The following is a 20,514-nucleotide window of genomic DNA, read 5'->3' on the forward strand; positions in this document are numbered from 1 at the left end:
CACATGTACTGCCAAACTAAATTCCTTAGGCACCATTAGCTACACATAATGCAAGTCAGTTCTGCAGATATACAAGGCAACTTCCTTCAAACACAGAGACCAGAGACCTACTGTATAAATGTGTGTAACACAGACTGTAGTAGAGAGGTATGTGTGAATTGGTGGTGCTATCCTAAATTCTTACATGTATCCATAATAATTTGGCTGAAATGAGAATATAATTGCCTTGGTGCTAGACGCAAGTGTACATAATATTTGAAAACACAAACTGAACTGCTGAGTTCATGATATCACACACTTGACATGGTTTAACTCATGAACTTTTAAGAGATGTGTGAGTCACAGCCAAATCAGAAAGCTTGACTAATTGGTGCCACTGCTGGGGAAGAAAAAAAAAAAAAAAAAAGGTTTAGGAATTTTGAGGCAACATGAATGATTCTGACTGATTAACAAGAATATAATGTATGCAATGAATCAAGATGGTGCAGCTTTTATGTGGAGGTTTGGCTGATTGTCACTTTTAGTTTAAAATCCAAATGAATTCCATTTTTTTTCAAATAGCACTTTAAATAATTTCAATTTAAATGATCTGTTGTTGAATTGTGATTTGCACAGCAAAGAGGGAGTGCAATCAATGGATAATGACACTGTCTGATTTTGTTACTTTTCTGTAATGTTTTGAAACCCAGCATTTAATATTTTGATAGTTTACTAGAATTAAATCCTGCTGTATTTACTGAGGAAGAGACGAGTACATTTTATTTTTTTCGAGAGATAACTCTTTACACCACTGATGACGGGAGACAATCCAACTAGAAGTCACACCATTTAAAATACTGAGGTATCTAATAGGTAACTCTATATAGTTAAAAGTAATGTTTCCACAGTCTGGGAAATATGCTTAATTGCTTTCCTGCCGAGAGTTAGATAAGAAGATAGATGCCACTCTCACATTTGTTCTGTAAATATGTAGCTGTTAGATTATGTAGTGATAAGCTTAGCATTAAGACTGAAAACATGGGGAGTCAGCTAGCCTGGCACTGTCCAAAGGTAATAAAATCCACCTACTAACAGCAGTTTTGAAGCTCACTACACACGTTATATTTGTATATGAGGGATTATGTGCGGGACCATTTCTTAGTCCTGACCAGTAATTGCCCAGTTGGTTGCTTGGGAAGTGGTTCTGGCCAACAAGTCTGGCACAAAGGCCCCCGTAAAACTGCAAATTGTCGTTTTTACACTTTTTGGTTTTTGTACAGATTTTACGGTTTTTGTACAGATTACCAAATTTAGTAAGTGCCAAGTGCTGGTATGCTGATTTTGTTACCTTTGGACAGAGCCAGGATAGCTGTTTTCAGTCTAACTAAGCTAATCAGTCGCAGCTACATATGTACCATACAGACTTGTGAGTGGTATCGATTTTCTCACCAAATTCTATGCAAGAAAAAGAAAGTAATGCTATATTTCTAGAAACATTGAACTAATTCTTTAAGACCGTAGTTAAGATTACATCTAGCCTTTTGCTGTAATTTATATTAAAACAGATATACATAGTCTCTGCTCCCCAGTTAAGCACCTCTTTGATTATTCAGGCCAGTGAACATGACCTGTTAACTAATGTGTGAGGCAAAGTGAAAGTAGCCATCAGGGGATGAAGACAAGACCGCAGAAGAGGGGAGAAAGTAAAGTCCCATTTGATCTGAACAATTCTCTTTGTCCTCATCAAAGTGTTCATCCTCAATGACCCCAGTAGAAACAAACAACAGTAAAACTAAACGTAAATTTAAACCAGGAACACTCTTCATTTTTAAAACTAATTTAGAATATATCTTGTGACCCATCCCCCACCCTAATGCAGAGGATTCCTAGGCATCCTCAGAGGGCTTAACTCTTCTCCTGGTGTCCCAGATTATACAGCCAATTAGGGCGAAGGCAAAGCCCCTACTGCTTCCAAGCCTGGCCAGAGAGTGGGTGTGTGTGTGTGTGTGTGTGTGTGTGTGTGTGTGTGTTAGATGTTATTGTCAGCCTGTTGTGGTGCAGCACAAGGACACAGAATGATGGTCTAAAAGGAAGCCTTCAATGATCCAAATATAAAAAGGTGAACACTGATCGGTATGACAAATAAACTTTGTGTATACTGTATAATTTGATTTCCCAAATACATATTATATCCAACGTGAACTATGCATGCAATGTGCTGGACTTTCTTCATTTTCATGAGAATTGAATGTATTTCAGACTCTGTAGGAAGTACAGACAATCAAAGTTGTTATGGATTTCATTATATTTTATTAAACAGCACCACCAGCTGGCAAATAAGAAACTGATTTAAATTCAGAAGCAAATATGGTGTGTGTGTGTGTGTGTGTGTGTGTGTGTGTGTGTGTGTGTGTGATGACTGCCCAGGGAGGTGCTTCTGAAAATGAGGCACACATGTGCAAGGTAGAATGAAAACTCAGCTCCTACCAGAGTCTTTCTCTCTCTGTTTTTGACCCTGTGGGCTGTGCTGAGGAATGCGATTGGAAGGCCATACACATGAAATGCCCACACTCAAAACATTCTGCGACTTTCACACATACACATCATTCAGTATCTGAGGTCACCGCCTCAACAGTAGCTGCAGAGTTTCTAGTGTTAACGAGGGTGGTGCTGCCATATCTGTCAAGGCCTGTCGATTTGGGTCCCATTAAGGATGACCTGCTACCTCGAACGTGGATGCCACGATTATCCTCACTGTTGGTATTAACATCACTTCCTGGTTCATGGTCATCATCCTCATGTCTCTTGTTCTTCTGTTCACCGTAGGGAATCAGCGTACTGCGGCTGAACTGTCTCAATGGCTTGCCAAGAATCCCAAAGCTGATTTAAGAAAGAAAGAAAGAAAGAAAGACAACCCAAGTAATTTTTTCTGTGCTATCTTAGCACAAAAACACACATGAAATAAACACAATATATTTACAGAATTATGTGAAAAGTATTAGTCTATAAATCATTCAACTCTTTTTTAGTTGAATAAACATCTGCTTAGAAGCCAATAAAGAATCCCATTCCATATGAACACTGAGATTATTTGGTTAAAACCAGCAGAGCGTTCTTTAACACAATATGACCCCTGGGAAAAACTGACAATACAGTGATGGAGAGTCGCTGTTACTGCACATAATCACAATAGTGTTCAGTTTCATACTACTTATTAATATCTAAGAAATTGAAACAAAACTGGCAGGAAAAAAAGTAAAAAAAAAAATAGCTCATTACAGCTTAAGTGTCCTTTAAACTAATTATTAGCAACATTCAAACATCTTTAAAGCTTCACTACATTTTTTCATGAACACAGAATCAAATGACTCCATATAATATAGCAAAGGGTCACTGCAGTACCTGACCCACTGTAAATAACACTGCAGCTTTATGGAGCGTATGGTTTTGGTTTTTCATGCACACATATATGCTGAGATAGTATGGCTCTCATCAACCCCCCACATATGTAATAAAACAATAGGCATCCCCTTCCAGCAATCAAGTTCTGACCATAAATATAAATTTCTTAGGAATTGGTGGACCAAATGAGAACTAAAATGTCAAAAACATGACACCAATAAGATCCTCATGTGGCTCTGTGTCGGTTGGATAACTATTTGCTATCAAGTTAGCATTAAGCACTTTAGAAGCCAAGAATTTGTCAGTGGTGTGTTTCCGTGAGTTTTTTTATTTTTTATTTTGCTGGGCCCCTAGCGGTCACAAGTCCCTTTATGTCCTTGACTGTTTGTCTGACATCATCGTACACATAGCAGTACCTTTTTTGCCTATTTTGGGTATGGCAGTCGTGAAACAGATACATCATACCCTCGATCAAAACAAATCCCACTCTCCTGAGTGTTATATGTGACATATTCTATGATGTTTTACACCACCTGACACTGGCCAGCTGTTGGTTGAGCTCCTCCGTCAGGGCCTTGGTGTCACAGTGCTCGGCCTGCAGCGGGCTCGGCCTCCCAGCCCGGCTGCTGAGGAACAGATGGGGTGACCGCTCTTTGGGCGAGGGCAGCAGAGATACCATCAGTGGGGATCGCTGATTAAGCATACTGCTGAGGGCTGGACGCCTCTGGGACGTTCTGGGGGAAAAGTCAGATCACAGAGCCAAAATGTTTTTTGGAATTTATCGTATATTGAAACACCCTAGGGAAACATGCAAATGTAAAAAACATATACTGGCGTAAACAGAAGACAAATGTGTTAATGCAAGAGTGTGTATAATTCATGCAAGAGTGTGTAAGAAGTTCTCTCTAATACATTTCACTTACTTGACTGTTAGTATAAAATAAGAGAACAAACTTATGAACTTTCACTGTACATTTGTTACACCGTTGATTAAACCAAATAGTAGAATACTAGAGTCTAAAAGTCTTATAATACTCTGTCTTTACAGTAGTCCATTCACACACGGACAACAGCTGCATAAGCATTTTGAAAAGGATACAACATATTCCATTGTGTCATACATACCTATAGTACTCATGGTGGAAACTTAAATATCCAGAACTAATTAATCAGGAAAGCTGCTATGGTAGCTAAATTCTCAATATTCAGGTGTTATTCCAGAACAAATACAAAAAATATATAGTGTATTGTTGATGACTCTACTCCAAATCGTGTTGTGTAGTGTATCTCTACCCTCAGGAGGAGAGCAGACTTCAAGCCCAGCTTTTGATCGTTTGGTCTCAACCTGACAGCAGGAAAGAACACTGGGCCGCTAACAGCTTACACAACTGCCAATCTTGTGTCATACACAGCAAAGCAACATAAAACAGGCTGTCGAAACAGTACCTCCTATTGAAAAAAGGTATGAATCTGTCTACATCAATCATCATATTCCAGTTAGAGGTCTGACTTGACATCAATCAAACACAGACATCTTTACTGCCGGAGCTGTTATTTACTCCATAAAATGTGGAATTAGGGTCAGACTGGTTAGACATATTTATGGTTAGGCAATAGATAATATGAGTTAGCTGTTTAACCACTGTGTGCAACCTGTCCCACACCAAAAGTCAAAGTTAACAACTAGCTGATGAACACAGTGTAGCATTTAGCAGCTAAAAAAACTGCTAGGACAGCATATACTGTATAGCATAGTATGGCAGTGTAACAGAATCACAGAAAGCAGTGTTTTATATTGGCCAAATGCTTGATGAGAGTTCAACAAACATGAACTCTGACCTGTAAATGTGCAGGAGCTCAAGGCAAAACTGCAGAAGGCCAGGAATGTATTCTTGAATTTGTCGCTGAATTTAGTTTTTAATGACAGTAAAAGACAGGGAAAGCAAGTACTCACAAAAGTTGATGAGATGTGACTGCCTTCAAAGATTGACCACTACTGAAACTTTGCTCCAGAGGGCCATTATACTTATCTTACCCTCTCTCACTGGCCCTGTAGGGGGAGAATTTCCTCATGGGCAATAAATAAAGTATAAGTTCACAGATATATGAACCTAAATAGTTAAGTCTACTCTTAAAATACATGTACAGTGTTAGTGAGGGTATCAACCCAACCTTTACTTCACTTTAACATACCTGTACTTGAATGTGCCATTACATCCCGTCACCTTGGGGTCAGCTTCTCCCGTCTTCACTGAACCATTAACGGTAGTGAAGATCATGGCTGAGTCACCATCAGTCCTGTTCCTCACTGCCGTGTTGAAGGTGTCAGAGTACAAAAGACGCCCCACTTCTTCTTGGATGTCCCTCAGGTCCTTCCTGCCAAATGTCACCCACGCCACATAACAGAAGAAGCTGTACAAGCACTGGAAACAGAGGATGAGGGGAAAAAAGGAGGAGAAAAGAGTGTCACTTGGGGTTAGTTATACTCAAATCAATTATTTCCTTAATTCAATAGTTAAGTCTTTTGTCCATTTTGTTCAAGGAGTCGTTAAATGAATATTCAAATTGCTGTCTTTCTTATGGCCATTTAATCTTCTGTGTTTTTAAAAAGGTCACAACAGCTTTTTCTATCCAAAAAAGGTCATATACAGAGCAGGCAATAAGCTGCTGCTGTTAGCGTGACATTTCTCTCCCTGTCCACCCACCTGGCTAAATACTGGGGGGAGCCTGTCAAAGCAAAGCACCTGTGTTGAGTCAACATCTCCTCTCACTAACTAATTCATTAAGGCCACCAGGCATAACTAGCACTCAATGTCGTTCTGTTCTGCTCGCTGCCCTCTGTATTCACAGATGGTGAACCGGCCTTCACTCTGACCAGCTGAAGGCTTCATTTTTTGTGTGCAGATGAGGCAATACAGTTTCATATGTTTCAATATGCTGGTTTAGCAAGGAAAGACATGTAAGTTCAGTTACGAGTCAAATGTATCACATTGAGGGGATTGTTAAGTAAGTGTACTAAGGTGATTAGTATTTGTAGCACAATATAGGATTCAAATTGCACCTACCGCATGCAGCAGCCATTCTGTGTTGTTTGATGACATCCAGCCCCTGTAAAAACACGTACAGTAAGAGCTTGGTATGTTGTGGCAAACTGTGATTAGTTGACTTCTATTCGTGAATGACATGATACTTTTAGCACTGGGTCTAACATTTAGGTCAATAATCTGTTTGCTGTATGACTATACTTTGAGCAGATAGCTATATTTCAACAGTGCGTAACATTATTGAGAGCAAAACATTTTCAAGAAAGACCTGAGAACAAAGAACAACACTTTAAAGTCAGACCTGAGATACAACTGCACAACCACAGTGTACAAGAAACCATGCCCACACTTGATCAAATGAGTCAGAAAGTCAAGAAACAAAAGAAATAATAAAAAGAATGGCAAGTCATAAAAAAACATATTAATAAATATAATAAAGCCATTAGTCCAAAACTAATGAAAGAACCCAGCGTGATATCTTGTTTGCAGTTCAATGTACTTCAAAAGATGCATAGTACCTGAGTAGTACCATAGTACCAGTCATAGTGCAAACATATGAGTAGCTAAGGTTAAGGTCCCTCTTTTTTTTTTTTTTTTTTTTTTTTTATACTGTCCCTCAACTTTATCAAGATAAGAAAACACTCTTGGGAAGCACAAAGCAGAAATGTGGTACTAAAGAGACTGTTAAGATAACTACTTTATTTGTCTAACTGAGGCTGCTGATGTGATGTACAGTACAATGGCTTAGTATGTGAATATCAGATGTTTCTCCTTTCTTGCTAATAGGAAAGTCCATACAACTTTACAAAACAGAGAGAGAGAGTATGAGATAGTTCCTCGCAGATCTTACTTTGGGCAAGAATGACAGCAGAGTTTTGGTGATGGCGTTTGTGCCTTATCCCATTTAGATGATCACAACACTTCAAATCATTCATATCATAAGATTTCCCTGAATTCCCAGAATGGACCTAATCTATAAATCCTGCCCATGTTTGTGATTTCCAGCATACATGAAATCTCCATCCTGGCAAATATACAACGGAGGGAAAATATTGCAGAAGGAATAGCACTTTTTAGGTCTGTCTGTTCTGAATCTGAACAAATACTCACTTGTGAAACGATGTGTGTTGATGCTGTTGCATCTCCAGGTCCATGATTAGGCTGAAGTAGCAGACAGCCAGCTTCTTTTGTGCCATTTCCTTTTTGGCCAAAGCCTCTGCCATTATATTGTGCTCTGTGATGATGTCTACACTGGCAGGTTGGTTAGAAAGAGAAAAGTGTAGAAATACAGCACAGAAGAGGATTGGAAGAAGAGGAAGGGGAGGAAACACAGATAGTAACTGTGATAACAAATACCACAACATTATAATGGCAATATACAACAATAGACAACACTTATACTTACGCCATTAAAGACTTAGGTGTATTCTCCAGACACTTGTGTTCAAAGAAACAAGACAGGTAAAGGAGAAGGGTAGTCAGGACTTCATCAAGCTCTTTACTCCTGGACACAGACAAGCAATTTGCATGTATGTATGGCTTATCTTGTTGTACAATGCACAACAATGGAAACTGTGTGCATGTATAAAGTCATCTCTTTGTTTTGCTTACTTCAATACAGCCAAGAAGCAGAATGGAATGGGAAGTGAATAATTCTCCTGTAGCAAACTGACTGCAACCTCTATAACACAGAGAGCTTTGTCAGAACAGGGTCAAAGGTCATCTAGCACTCAGTGGGTATAAAAATATGTCATTATTTGGCAAAATGCTACCACCATTTCAGAAGAGCAAAGTTATGATATGATATGAAGATTGGTCATCCATGGATCGATTTTAATTTTGACAAAGCAATCACTAGGAAATAGTAGTCATATTTTGGTTGTCCAAAAACCTCAATCTTGTTGGGGGACACTTTGTGGGTCATGCAGTATTATTGTTTTGAGTTCATCGACACTTGCGTTTAACATCATCAATGCTGATGCGGTCCCCTCGCCTCTTCATCACTGAGGCCCTATAAGCATTCAGATGCGCAGGGCTCAGGCTCTTTCTAATGCTTTGCCGCCCTCTACTGTTCAATGTGCAGATCTCAGCCAACCTGAGGAATCAGCAGTGATGAACATGTGCAGGTTAGTCTGTGAATGTGAGCAGCAAAACATTGTGTGCAATCACAAAAAAAGACTGGTGATTACAGTGCTATGTTACTTCTGCCTATCGAATAATCATAAACACAGTTGAATAATGTGAGCACATGTATATTTAAAGACCGATAGCTGCTTGTTGACCCAGGCCTACCATTCTGATCGCTGCTGAAGATCGTTGAAATTGACATTGGTTTGCCTCCTTTTCCTCAAAACACCCTCCTCTGTTGGACTAGAACTACAAGAGAGGGAAGATGTTTACTATATGGGGAGATCAGGGTTGGTTGTAACAAAGGGATGGTTGTAACACCACTTTCACCAAGAAGGGATGACTTTAGAGTCTTCAGATCATTTTCATGTATGACCACTTCCTTCCTGACCTTGCACGTGAAATTTCATAGCTGTGAAGAAGTGTGCAGCCAAAACACTGATTTTCAAGTCTGAAAGTATTTTTTTGGACCAAGTCTATATTTTGAGTAGTCCTCCTGATACTTTTGATGTTGCACACACGTCTTGTATTAGATTCGAGAATAGTCTCTTATGTAAGGCATTTCATCTAGTTGTCTAGAAGTTGTGGTGTGGTCTCATCACATTTTTATTTCTTTGTTCCTATTGTTACAACTTACCCTGGGAGTGGGGAAACTTGTAACAGTGGAAGTCCTTGTATTGCACATCAGTTAATTAATTATGCTATATAACAAACATTCCTATTTGTAGTAGACAATTAAGGGTACATTTGAGAGCTCTAACAAAAAAGGCAGGGAGTTAAAGACAAGAAGTGTTACAAGGGTTCAAAATTAACTTTTCCATCCACCAGCCAAACGGCTATTGAATATTAAAATTTTACCAGCCACTCGGTAGATTACCATGTTTTTGGGGGTGGTGAGTGAAGCAAATCTACCAGCCAGTTGCATATTTTACCTTATATTTGCATTTGGCTAGTATGGATGGTGCTAATTTTGAACCCTGATTACAACCATCCCCGGCCTCCCCTATTAGTCTCGTGAGACTAGTAGGTGCAATTAGGGTCAGCTGGCCTCACCTGACAAACTCCACTGTTCGAGTTTCATCACTCCACACCCAGTGACCTGGAGGTGGTAGCGTTACACTCACCTGAAAGGTAACGGTGTTCCTTTGTCAGCCAGACTTTTACATTTGTAAGTTTAGGATTAATTGTAAACATTGACTATCAATTTACTGTACTTAGCCATTTTAAACGGTTAAACGGTAAAATTGCAGCACAAACACCAGTAGGTTAGCTAATAGGTTAGTTAACAGTTAACGTTACCGGTAAACGTATTTAAATAACTTTATCGAACGTTTCATTTTTGTCACACAACCTCAAGACTTTTGAAGTTCGTCCGTATCAATTGTGGCAACTTACGTTTCTCGGCTCCTCGGGATATTTCGGCATTTTTATGAACAAAACTTTCTACAGGTTAGCTCATGCGCCTTCCTCCTTGCAGTTTGCTAGTGTTTAGGCACTATAACCAAGCAACAGCCAATTGGAAGAAGCTGCCCCGCTGACGTAACCTCATGACTTTTTCCTAATTTTACGAGAGTTGCTTAAAAAGATTTTCCTCTCCAAAAAAGTACATATTACTTTTGCTTGGGGGGTCTCAGAAATCCCAGCTGTAAAACACGATTAATACAATGGATTTCCATATGCTCTATATGTGTGATTGGCATTGACAGTTCTTTTTACAGTTTGCAGCACTAACGTTACCCCTCCCTAATCCCAAATGACTCTATTAGTCATATTAGTCACTTAGGACTTTACATGTGTGCTTTTTGTAAGAGGTGAAACTTTAGTTCATCTGTTTTGGGACTGCATCTACAATGAGACTAAGACTTTCTTCAAAGTACATTTTCTTTTGAGATAAACCTGTACTGTTTGGAGTAGGAATGATGAATTGAAAGAATGTGATAACTTATACACTATTAACTTTTTCTTTTTTTTTTTTTGAAAATACACCATATCCATACCAGGATATTCTCAAACTACAAAAAAACAAGCTAAGTGAATTCAATTAATGTTACTTTTAGTATCTATCTTAATACCCTGAAACTTAGTCAGAATTGTATGGCCATTAAAAGTAAGTCCATTAAAACTGTAGGCCTATATGTATAAAATGTTTTCTGTGTATCTGTTGTACATTCTGTTTCGCTCTCAATAAGTTTTCTTGAAAAAATGTTATATTAATTTATGAAAGAAACGCCTACTTTAAATTGTTAACATTTGTCAGTGATACACAACAGCTCCCACCTGGTTTCAATACGGCATGGACATCTTGTGACAAAATAAGTTTTATTTGGTCAGTCATTCCAAACTTTCTTACAGTTCTAAGAGGCCTAATGCAAAATCATGAGTTTACAACTGTTCATATTTTATTTCCATGCACCTTAATTTCCCCTCAAAATGGAATTGTATTTAAAAAGATGTAGAACCATTACAAGGAAAGCCTATGAGATGAGTTTGCAATAAAATACCCAAGATCTGCTTTTCTATGCTCTCTAAACTTGCAAGTTAGTTTTTAAATGCTCTTTGGAGTGATAAGGTGTACGTTTTCAGTCAGGTAGTCCAGCCCCCAGCCTCGGTGTCTTTCTGTCAGGGCATCCAGCGACGACAGCAGTTCTATATCACAGCTGTTCCCTGAGGAAAGAAATGCATAATTAAAAGCCGCAAAATTAATCTAAGCCTCCATAGCCTAACATGTATCCAGGTATCACTTTCTACAGTACCATTGTGCTGTTCATATTTTGTGGTTGATTTATAGTTTTATGATAGTACAAAAACACACTCACAACAACACTTACCAAACAGGCTGTTTACTTGCTCATTGGGCACTAAAAATGGAGGACCTGAAAGACAAATACAAGCACAAATATATTTTATTTTCACACTGACCCTATGCAAACATTTTAAACTGCTAAATAAATGAATGTTCTTTTGTTTTAATACCAGGCATGTAGGACTCTTTATACATTGCCTGGCATTTTAGACACAAGGACAGTTACCTTCATATAACTCAGGATTGTACAATAAAGTGTCCAAAAGGTATCTGCAGTCTTTGGCCATGAGAGAAATTATGAGAGCAGCATACCTGTTATATTGTGAGAAAGAATGTAGTAAGACAACATGGAGCATATGTATGGTTTTATTCTAGAATGTAACCAAACTTTGCCATATCTAATAAATTACCTGATGTTAATTTCATTGAATTGTGTAAATAAAATAGTTTTAAGAGGTTAATTTTAGAGTGATTAGGTGTTATATTTTTCAAAATGATGAACATATTTTAAAATTAAACTCATCTGCGATGTTGAGTCTTACAAAACAATATCAAGGGTTCATACTCATCTTACTTTTCTCTGTCTCTTGGGTTGATGGCCACTAGAGATCCCCTGTCCCAAATTGCCCCAAACTGACCCTCAATGGAACTGTGAAAAAAAAAAAGTTTTCAATTTAATTCAATAAATCTTTACTGTCTGTGGAGGGATTTTTAGGTGCAGCAGTGAATAAAAATAGTAATAATGGAAGAAACGTAGTGTACATATGACAACAAAGACACTATAAACAACAAGTAATAGCAAACATTAAGTTTACAAAATGCAATGAGTAAAAAAGTGCAGAAGTAGAATGTATAAAGTGCAACAATAAAAGGTGGACCATAGTGCATGGTTCATGGCAACAGTTGCCTTGGTAATGAAAGAGCCTTGAACTCTGGAGCTCCTGAGCCTAGGGACCTTATACCTCCGCCCAGAGGTACTTGCTCAAGTAAACATCTAGCCACCTCTGCAAGTAATTTAACATCTTTTAAAAGGGATTTTTTTTTAAATACAGTTTACTAACCTGGAGAAGTTGTAAAGGTCACACTGATATAGGGAGATATTTCTCTCTGAGCTCTGTGGAACATAGACAATGTGGATTAACAATTTAGTCCGTGTCTGTGTAAAAAACATGTTTTTCCAGCTACTGTCTCTACACGTGGGTCCCATTAACTGAACCTTTTACATGAGATACTTACCATTACTGCCATTTGTCATAGCATGTGGAAACACAATGGCTGCTATTTTTTGCTAATCCTGTATGCTTTTATTTTTGTCTAAGGTACATGATGATAGTGGTGTGGTTATGCAGTACAGACTTTTGTCAATCAATTTGCTCTTCAAACCGACTTTTCCATGCCATGACAATGTAACTTTGACAACAATAAAATATTTTGTACAGCATGATGACGTATTACGTCTGTATAGACACTGGACTAGGATAATGAAGTCCATTTCTCCCTTACAATGTTTCACAGTAATAGTGTTTCTTAGAAATTACGATTCCAATTGATTAGTTTAATTGAGCTACTACCTTGAAGACCTTTACTCCAGGTATGGCAGGGACAGGCTCCTCATTGTAGGTCATGTTGTTCTCCTCAAAGAACTGTTTTATAGCCTTTTCAGATATCTCCACCCCCACCACTGAATGGCCCATGTCTGCTAGCCTGGGATTCACACAGTCAAAGGAATTTAAAGGCACACTGAGCAAATGTTTCATTATAGGGTGTGTATACATTTTTAATGGGAACGGAGAAATGATAACTGAATACTAAACATTATATGTGATCTTCCTTATTAGATATAGTACATTTTTTTTCATACCACTTCATATCTACAGCTTTCCCACAGAGAGGGAAGAAGAAGCGAACTTCTGCCCGTCCGGCAAGAACTTTATCAATGTTGTTCTCCAGCATCCTGTCAGAAAAACAGTTGGCAGCATTTTATGGGATCGCTGCAGTGGGAATGTGTATCTACAGTTAGTGTAATCTTTTAAAATTGCACATGGATTTAGAAGACTTTTGATTTTCCTTATCCCACCAAGGAGACAGATAAAAGTGGGGTATTTACGTGTGTACATGAGGCTGATGGAAACCAATTCTGTCCTCCTGCCAGCGTTCCTCCCATTCTGCCAGTGCCATGACCCGATCCGCCTGCGGTGCCAGCATGCTGGTTATGTTCGCCTGACCCCAACTACTGGTGAATAACACGAAGCAGAGAGACAGTCACATGTTCCTTCCTGCACATAAACCACACATATAAAACAGCTGCACGGTAAAATGTATGTGAAAACTATGATGGCGGGAAAACATGGCTTCAGAGTGCGGTTAGCAAACTTGAAGGGTTAAAAAACCAGGATTCCTATTGACCCAAGAGCATCTGACTCTGATGGTAAATAATTACTGAAGAGTCAGACAGGACTGAGGTTTAAGGTCATGTACACATACAGAATAATTTGTGCCATATAATGTGCAAACACTTGGCAAAACTGGAGGTCACAGGTTTTAGCCTGCATAATTATATCACCACAGGAATAACCACCTTCTTGAAATTAAAGCCTTTTCTATTAGTCATGTGAGTAATGAAACTCTGACGTCACGGCGAAATTACCAAACTGCTTGCATAACAAGATAAGTTTTTCTAATGAAGATAAAGTAGTGTTTACTGCTATGCTATTAAGAATGTAATCAATTTTATATGTCAGATTATGAGCAGAAGCGATCCTATTTGTCATGTATAACCATGTCACGCTAGTCCATGCTTACCCAGCAGCAGCCTGGCATAAGACCAACCATAGTACTTTTAAAAGGAACCCCGAATTCCGCATGTTTGTAAATTGTAACCAAGAGCGTACCTTTCCTGAATGAAGACAGCTAATATTTGTTCAGCAACACACCAGCAGCGATAGTGTTGGTCAAAGGTTCTAAACCGTCTCTGTGTTGGTCACGCAAACGTTTCAATCACAGTTACATGGGCATTTTTTTGTCCTGGTTAAAATCTGTAAGGCGGTATATTTGTCTCACTGCTAGTGGCTGGTTTGAAACCCGCATGGATTGTTAAAGACAACCGTGGCAGGACATGTAAGAAAGCATTACCTTACAGTTGAAACTCGCGGATTATAAGTAAAAATGTCGCACGGGTTTACTTCTGGTTTGGGAGGATCCTGATGTTGCATTCAGGTACATGGGAAATATGGGAGACACCAGCATCCGACATAACAACACTACCTCACTTTTAAATGATTGTCCCTGGGCCTAACAATTATTTTATATGAGCACACTGATCACCAGTAAAGAAAATAGTGTCTCCTACTGCTGAATACATGCTTCATTTTATTTGCTATGTTGTTCTCTGTGGGAACTAGCTATGTTACGTGAAGGGGTTTCCAAGCAAAATTCTAGGGCTTATTTAATTTCAGACTCTATAGATCAGTAAATAATCTTTTCCACCCAAGGCTGTAGTTATCACCTCACATTGTCACTTACTTGGTTAGTTATAACTAACTACTATGTATGTTTTTTCATATTGTTCTTTAAAGAAAAGCATAGTTTGCAAGCCTACTCTAATCGATAAATCATCGTATTCATCTACACTGTGTGCACAATTATTAGGCAAGTGAGTATTTTGACATTATCGTCATTTTCATGCATATTTTCTAATTCCAAGCTATATAAACTTGAATGCTAATTTGATTTAAGCATTATCAGGTGATGTGTATTTGTGTAATGAGGGAGGGTGTGGCCTAAGTGATCAACACCCTATATCAAGGTGTGCATAATTATTAGGCAGCTTCTTTACCTCAGACAAAATGGGCAAAAAAAGTGATTTAACAGACTCTGAAAAGTCCAAAATTTTAAAATGCCTTTCAGAGGGATGCAGCATTCTTGAAGTAGCAAAGATATTGAGGCGTGATCACCGAAAAATCAAACGTTTTGTTGCAAATAGTCAACAGGGTCACAAGAAACGTGTGGAGAAAAAAAGATGCAGATTAACTGCTAGAGACTTGAGGAATTAAACGTGAAGTTAACAGGAACCCATTAACCTCCAGTGCCGCCATTTTCCAGAAATGCAACCTACCTGGAGTGTCCAGAAGTACAAGGTGTTCAGTGCTCAGAGACATGGCCCAGGTAAGAAAGGCTGAAACACGACCACCACTTAACAAGACTCATAAGTTGAAACGTCAAGACTGGACCAAGAAATATCTGAAGACAGATTTTTCAAAGGTTTTATAGACCGATGAAATGAGAGTGACTCTTGACGGACCAGATGGATGGGCCCATGGCTGGATCACTAATGGGCACAGAGCTCCACTTTGAGTCAGACGCCAGTAAGGTGGAGGTGGGGTACTGGTATGGGCTGCTATTATTAAGGATGAGCTAGTTGGACCTTTTCAGGTTGAAGATGAACTTATAATCAACTCCCAAAACTACTGCCAGTTTTTAGAAGATACTTTCTTCAAGCAGTGGTACAGGAAAAGGTATATCCTTCAGGAAGTCCATGATTTGCATCCAAGTATTCCACTGTGTGGCTAGCCAGCAAAGGCCTTAAAGATGACAGAATAATGACATGGCCCCCTTCCTCACCTGACCTAAACCCCATTGAGAACTGGTGGGCCCTTCTTAAACATGAGATTTACAGTGAGGGAAGACAATGCACCTCTTTGAACAGCATTTGGGAGGCTGTGGTTGCTGCTGCACAAAAACATGCTTTAAAACAATATTCTGGCACATGGAGCTTGATAATTCACTCTTTTCTTTAAAAAGAAAATCCTTACTCAAGGCCCACTGACCTTAAATTTCTTCTGGAGCTGTCAACAGCACCTCACGGTCTTCCTAACAGGTGGAGTTTGCTTAGATGTCATGGTGAATTGTATCTTTGTTGTAGTGCAGAGTAGTTTAGTACTGTATCTGAAACAATGAATAAACTACTAAATTGACAGAAAAGTATAAATTTGATAATCGATTAACCATTCAAGTAGCCTATTTCTTTTCGGGCAAAAATGCCAAACATATTTTGTTTCAAGCTTCTTAAACGTAAAAGCTTAGTGTTAGCTATAATAATATTAACAATAATATACAGCCCTCTTTCCCATTGTCAGAGTTTAATACGATTTATATATTTAATTTTTTTTTTTTTTTTATCAGTTATGGCATTTTGATTCTTGATGCACTCTTGTTTTGCTTTCCTTTTCTGCATGCTGGAACCCCATTCAGACTGACAGCTGTCACTAATCCTCAGAGATCCTCTCCACTGTTGCTCAGTGATTAGTCTCGCTTGCCCCTCTGCCTGTCTCCACACTAGATTCGGGTTTAGCGCTGAGCTGGCGCCAGCTGACGAATCCAGAGATAAAATATTCTTTCAAAGTAGACCATGTGAAACAAGAGGAAATAATGACTTTATCCGGACACAGAGCGGCGCACGAGTCTCAGAAATGCCGTCTTTACCGTGGAAGTAAGGCGCTCGTCACTGTATTGCCCTTAATATCATCATGTTGTACCCCATTGAACGTACAAAGCCGTGGTAATTAGGCAGTCACACATAGCATTTGGAAGCTACATCAACACAACAGGCTACGAAGTAGCATAGGCCTGTATGAGAAAAATGGGCTAGCCTTCTGTATTTCAAAACAACCCTCTCCCATGATTAACATCGAATTGGGTCTTTGGGCCTCCCCATGCATATCCTTAATATGTGAAGCGTGTGTGTTTGTCTGTTACCAAAATAATGAAGCGTATTACTAAATTGTAATTTATTTTTGAGTGACAATGCGTTACGTAGCTTATTGTCATCACTATGGCCTAAAGTCTCGTTTTATAGAATTCAGTTGCTAAAACAACAACATCCTTACATTGGTGTCCCTCAATAACCATAATAATGGGGCCCCAGTGTTTACACTGATAGGCTATTTGAAACCATAGTTTCCGCAAAGGTGACAAGATTGCTATATTCTTCAGCCACAATGAATAGTAGGCTAGACTATTGAAAGGGGGCATTGGGAAATGTGACGCCCCTTCATGTCGGTTCAATTCCTGTGCGTAATTCGGTGTTTCCAAAGCGCTCCAGTTGCGGGGTCGCATCCAGATGTGTGTGTTTTTCTTTACGGTGCGACGAAGACGTCGAGGAGCCTCTGCACCAATCACTGCCACCCGGGGGCGGGTCGTGTGTGAATTGTTGTGGATATGGAAAATGGACAATTTAACACGCCCGTTCATCATTCATATCCCGACGGGGAGACCTGCGTATGCACAATGAATTGATTCGCAAATGCCCGGCCGTGGTGTGAAAAGGAAAATTACCACAGAGGGGAAGAGGCAGGTTCGCCACCCGGTAAGGGCGAGCTCTCTGTCGGGGAGAAGTCTGAGCGTAGCGGGGATCGTAGCCCACTGGGTGATGTTTAGGTGCTGTGTTCATTGTAGATGCATCTGAGTAATAACGGGTGGACCGATGTTTCTGCTGAGATTAGGCTATATATTATTATAGTATTCAGAGTTAGCGCTATACTAGATAGCCTGTTAATCATTTGACTCAAGGATCTGGTCTAAAGGGATCAATCGCAATTGCCAGCTCATCCTCATAAAATCCAACGAAACGCTTAGCCTAATTGTCCCCTTGACATGATGATAACGGCTCAGGTTGCGATTGTAACATTTTCTGTGAAGTGTGTTTTCCACCTTAAGACAGCCAGACTGCTTTAAGCTCCTGGTGTATTGTTTGCATGGCGCTCAGCAGCGCACCTTTGTCACTCACGCTGCTCAGATGTTGAGATTCGAGTGTATAAGCAGCCCTCACGATCATACAGAGAAGCAAAACTAGAAGACGCTTTTGTTGTACTGTAACGATAGTATAGAGATGAAATAGTCCCAGAAGGTCACTATAACCTGAACTCAATGTTAAAGTGCAACAGGGGCACTTTCATTCAGACAGGCAGTCTGTTTCAATAAACCTATGTGGCTGTTGGAGCGGCAGGGCGTGATGATGTGCGGTCCATAGTGCTCTGAATGAGAGAGGTGCATGCTGGATAATAAAGAAGAACCCGACTCGGCGAGTGAGGGATCTGAGAAATTTGGAGGACAGACACGAGGGGGCGGCGGGACACTCCGCCTCATTATTTTTATGGACGCTCCTGGGCGGTGCGTATGTTTGCGCTTTGTCAGCCTTGTAACTTAGGGCTCGTAAATCGAGAGCAGGGTCGCCCCGTGAGGAGGAGAAGTTGGTGTTTTGAGCCTCGACAGCTGCTGGTGTCATCGGCGGACTCAGCTGTAGCAGCGCCGCTAGAACAGGGCGCTCAACAGTTCAGTGCGCAACTGTAGTAATTCTGCTGAACCTCCGAGCTCAGAACTGGATGAACCTGCTGTCGCCACCTGCAGCGGATCTCTGTATCGTTCTGTGACAGGTAGGATGAATAAGCGGCATGTTTTGTAGCGAGACTGCCACACAGCAGAGTAGACTAGCGTTCAAATAGGCTACTGTATCGGTGTCACTGTCTGGCTGATGCATTTATGGACGTAAATGAGTAATTCTAATGCTTTTGTAGATAATTATATACATTATTTGGGTCCTTCCTAAGCCTTGCATCAACTCTCTGAGCTTTGGGAAAATATTCAGCACACGTTGAGATCTTTTGGCAGATGATCTACTTCTCCCACTGCTCAGATGGGCTGTGGGTTGCACATTACTCTGCCACATCCAAGAATATTAAATAAGGTTGCCACTTGTTCAGCTGTCATACTGTTTCTGAGTGCAAGATTGTGGGAAGAACATCAGAATCACTTTAATCTTAAATTAGACTGACTGTAAAGTCTCAATATACTTTGCAGACATATAGGCTACTGATGAAGATAGTGAACAGAACACAGTGACATTACAAGGCATCTGGGAAACGGTATGCACATTATGACATGACTTTATTCAGTTAGCGCAATTCACATTAAAAACAAATACACCACAGGGATCTTCTTAATGCAGTCCAAATAAATAAGCTTTGTTCTGGCTTCTGTTTGCTTTAGATGCCTCTCTTGCATTCAATATTAGCTACTAGCTCAGGAAAGAGCCGAGCATTACCTGCTTTCACATCCTACTAAGTGCTCCATGTATTAATGAATCCCAAAGAAACCAACAAGGCTGCAAGAGTTACTGCAGCAGTTAATTACAACTTTCTAGTTATTTGTCTTTTTTGATGATAAAAGACAGTGACTTCAGTGATCCCAAATAAAGTGCTGTCATTATCATGGATGCACAGAAAAGGCTCTCTTGGGAGGCTGGATCCTGATGGCAAGCTGTAAATGGATTTCATCTGATTTATGAAATGACTTTATTGTAAGGCAACCCCCTCGCCTTAATGGGATTTTGCATTCATGATGGTTCTGTAATACCCTCCCTGGTGATTAAGAGAAGCACACATCTTGTCTTGTCGAAGCATTGACCAATACAGACAATATTCAAATTCCAGATGTGGTTGGCATTTCCATAATTCATTCAGAGCAGCTAGGCATTCATTAGTGTGCAACCTTTGAAAGCTATTAACCCTGATGGGTCACTGTGCATAGTCATCATGTACAATATTCTCATGCACTTTTAATCTGCTTTTGTAAAATTATGTAATAATCAAGTTGGAGAGTAAACGACTGGCTCTAAGGCTAAAATGATTAGTATATAGTATAGGCTTTATACTATTAGTGTTATGCATAATGCACTCAGAGGGAGAAAACACTTTCAAATCAATTTATTTTACTCCCAAGATCGTTCATCTTTTCAAGCCATATTCTGCAAAAACTACTGCTTTAATCTTAGATGTGCAGGGAACTCTACTAATTGATCCCCTGTCTGGAATGTGCCACTTCTTCCTTATCCCAGGGTCAGATCGTATATATCATCCCTGTGTTGTCAAGGTCAGATTGTTTATAGGCTGATCTGATCTGAGTCCTGCGATAGAAATGCCTCCGGACTGAAGCTGCAGAGATAAGATGGTTTGTAGGTAGGATGCACTGCAAGCAGGAGTAGTTAATAAGGCAGATTTCATTTAATTTCATTTATTATACAGGAAAATTTAAAAGCAACAATTAAGTTACAATAAACGGGCCTGACTCAGTTTAAAAACTGGTTTACAGCAGGTTCCTGTTCTG

General features: G+C 39.6%; 3 protein-coding genes across 10 annotated transcripts in view; 1 reads left to right on the forward strand and 2 right to left on the reverse strand.

Moving 5' to 3' along the window:
• Nucleotides 1-1,678: 1,678 nt before the first annotated feature.
• LOC116047239 (protein phosphatase 1 regulatory subunit 36) lies at nt 1,679-10,228 on the reverse strand. Its single transcript, XM_031295891.2, has 11 exons — nt 9,948-10,228; nt 9,606-9,676; nt 8,718-8,801; nt 8,384-8,520; nt 8,037-8,106; nt 7,831-7,929; nt 7,536-7,676; nt 6,447-6,489; nt 5,575-5,804; nt 3,915-4,115; nt 1,679-2,859 (listed from the first exon to the last, which is right to left on the reverse strand). Exons 1-11 carry the CDS (start codon nt 9,975-9,977, stop codon nt 2,583-2,585), a joined length of 1,383 nt encoding a protein of 460 aa, XP_031151751.1. The 5' UTR covers nt 9,978-10,228; the 3' UTR covers nt 1,679-2,582.
• The window catches only part of ext1c (exostoses (multiple) 1c), an 84,013-nt gene continuing 73,085 nt past the window's right edge, over nt 9,587-20,514 (forward strand). Inside the window, exon 1 of one of the 5 annotated variants that reach the window (XM_031295889.2) lies at nt 9,587-9,683. The gene's annotated coding sequence lies outside the window, so the exon portion shown is untranslated. Of the gene's footprint in view, nt 9,684-17,480; nt 17,720-17,758; nt 17,780-17,823; nt 18,786-20,514 lie in introns of those variants that run through there. The other 4 variants (XM_031295888.2, XM_031295890.2, XM_035991372.1 and 1 more) reach the window with 4 other exon arrangements.
• LOC116047240 (probable thiopurine S-methyltransferase) lies at nt 10,853-14,562 on the reverse strand. Of its 4 annotated transcripts, none has more exons than XM_031295893.2 (9): nt 14,158-14,562; nt 13,463-13,588; nt 13,217-13,309; nt 12,927-13,059; nt 12,417-12,469; nt 11,930-12,004; nt 11,582-11,667; nt 11,381-11,425; nt 10,853-11,216 (listed from the first exon to the last, which is right to left on the reverse strand). In XM_031295893.2, the coding sequence occupies exons 1-9, from the start codon at nt 14,217-14,219 to the stop codon at nt 11,098-11,100; spliced, it is 792 nt and encodes a 263-aa protein (XP_031151753.1). In that variant the 5' UTR covers nt 14,220-14,562; the 3' UTR covers nt 10,853-11,097. The 4 variants fall into 4 exon arrangements, with proteins under 4 accessions (XP_031151753.1, XP_031151754.1, XP_031151755.1 ...); XM_031295894.2 differs by having other exon boundaries at nt 13,463-13,585; nt 14,158-14,561; XM_031295895.2 differs by having other exon boundaries at nt 13,463-13,585; nt 14,247-14,560.

The sequence above is a fragment of the Sander lucioperca genome, chromosome 14, assembly GCF_008315115.2.
Source record: "Sander lucioperca isolate FBNREF2018 chromosome 14, SLUC_FBN_1.2, whole genome shotgun sequence".
Lineage (NCBI taxonomy): Eukaryota > Metazoa > Chordata > Actinopteri > Perciformes > Percidae > Sander > Sander lucioperca.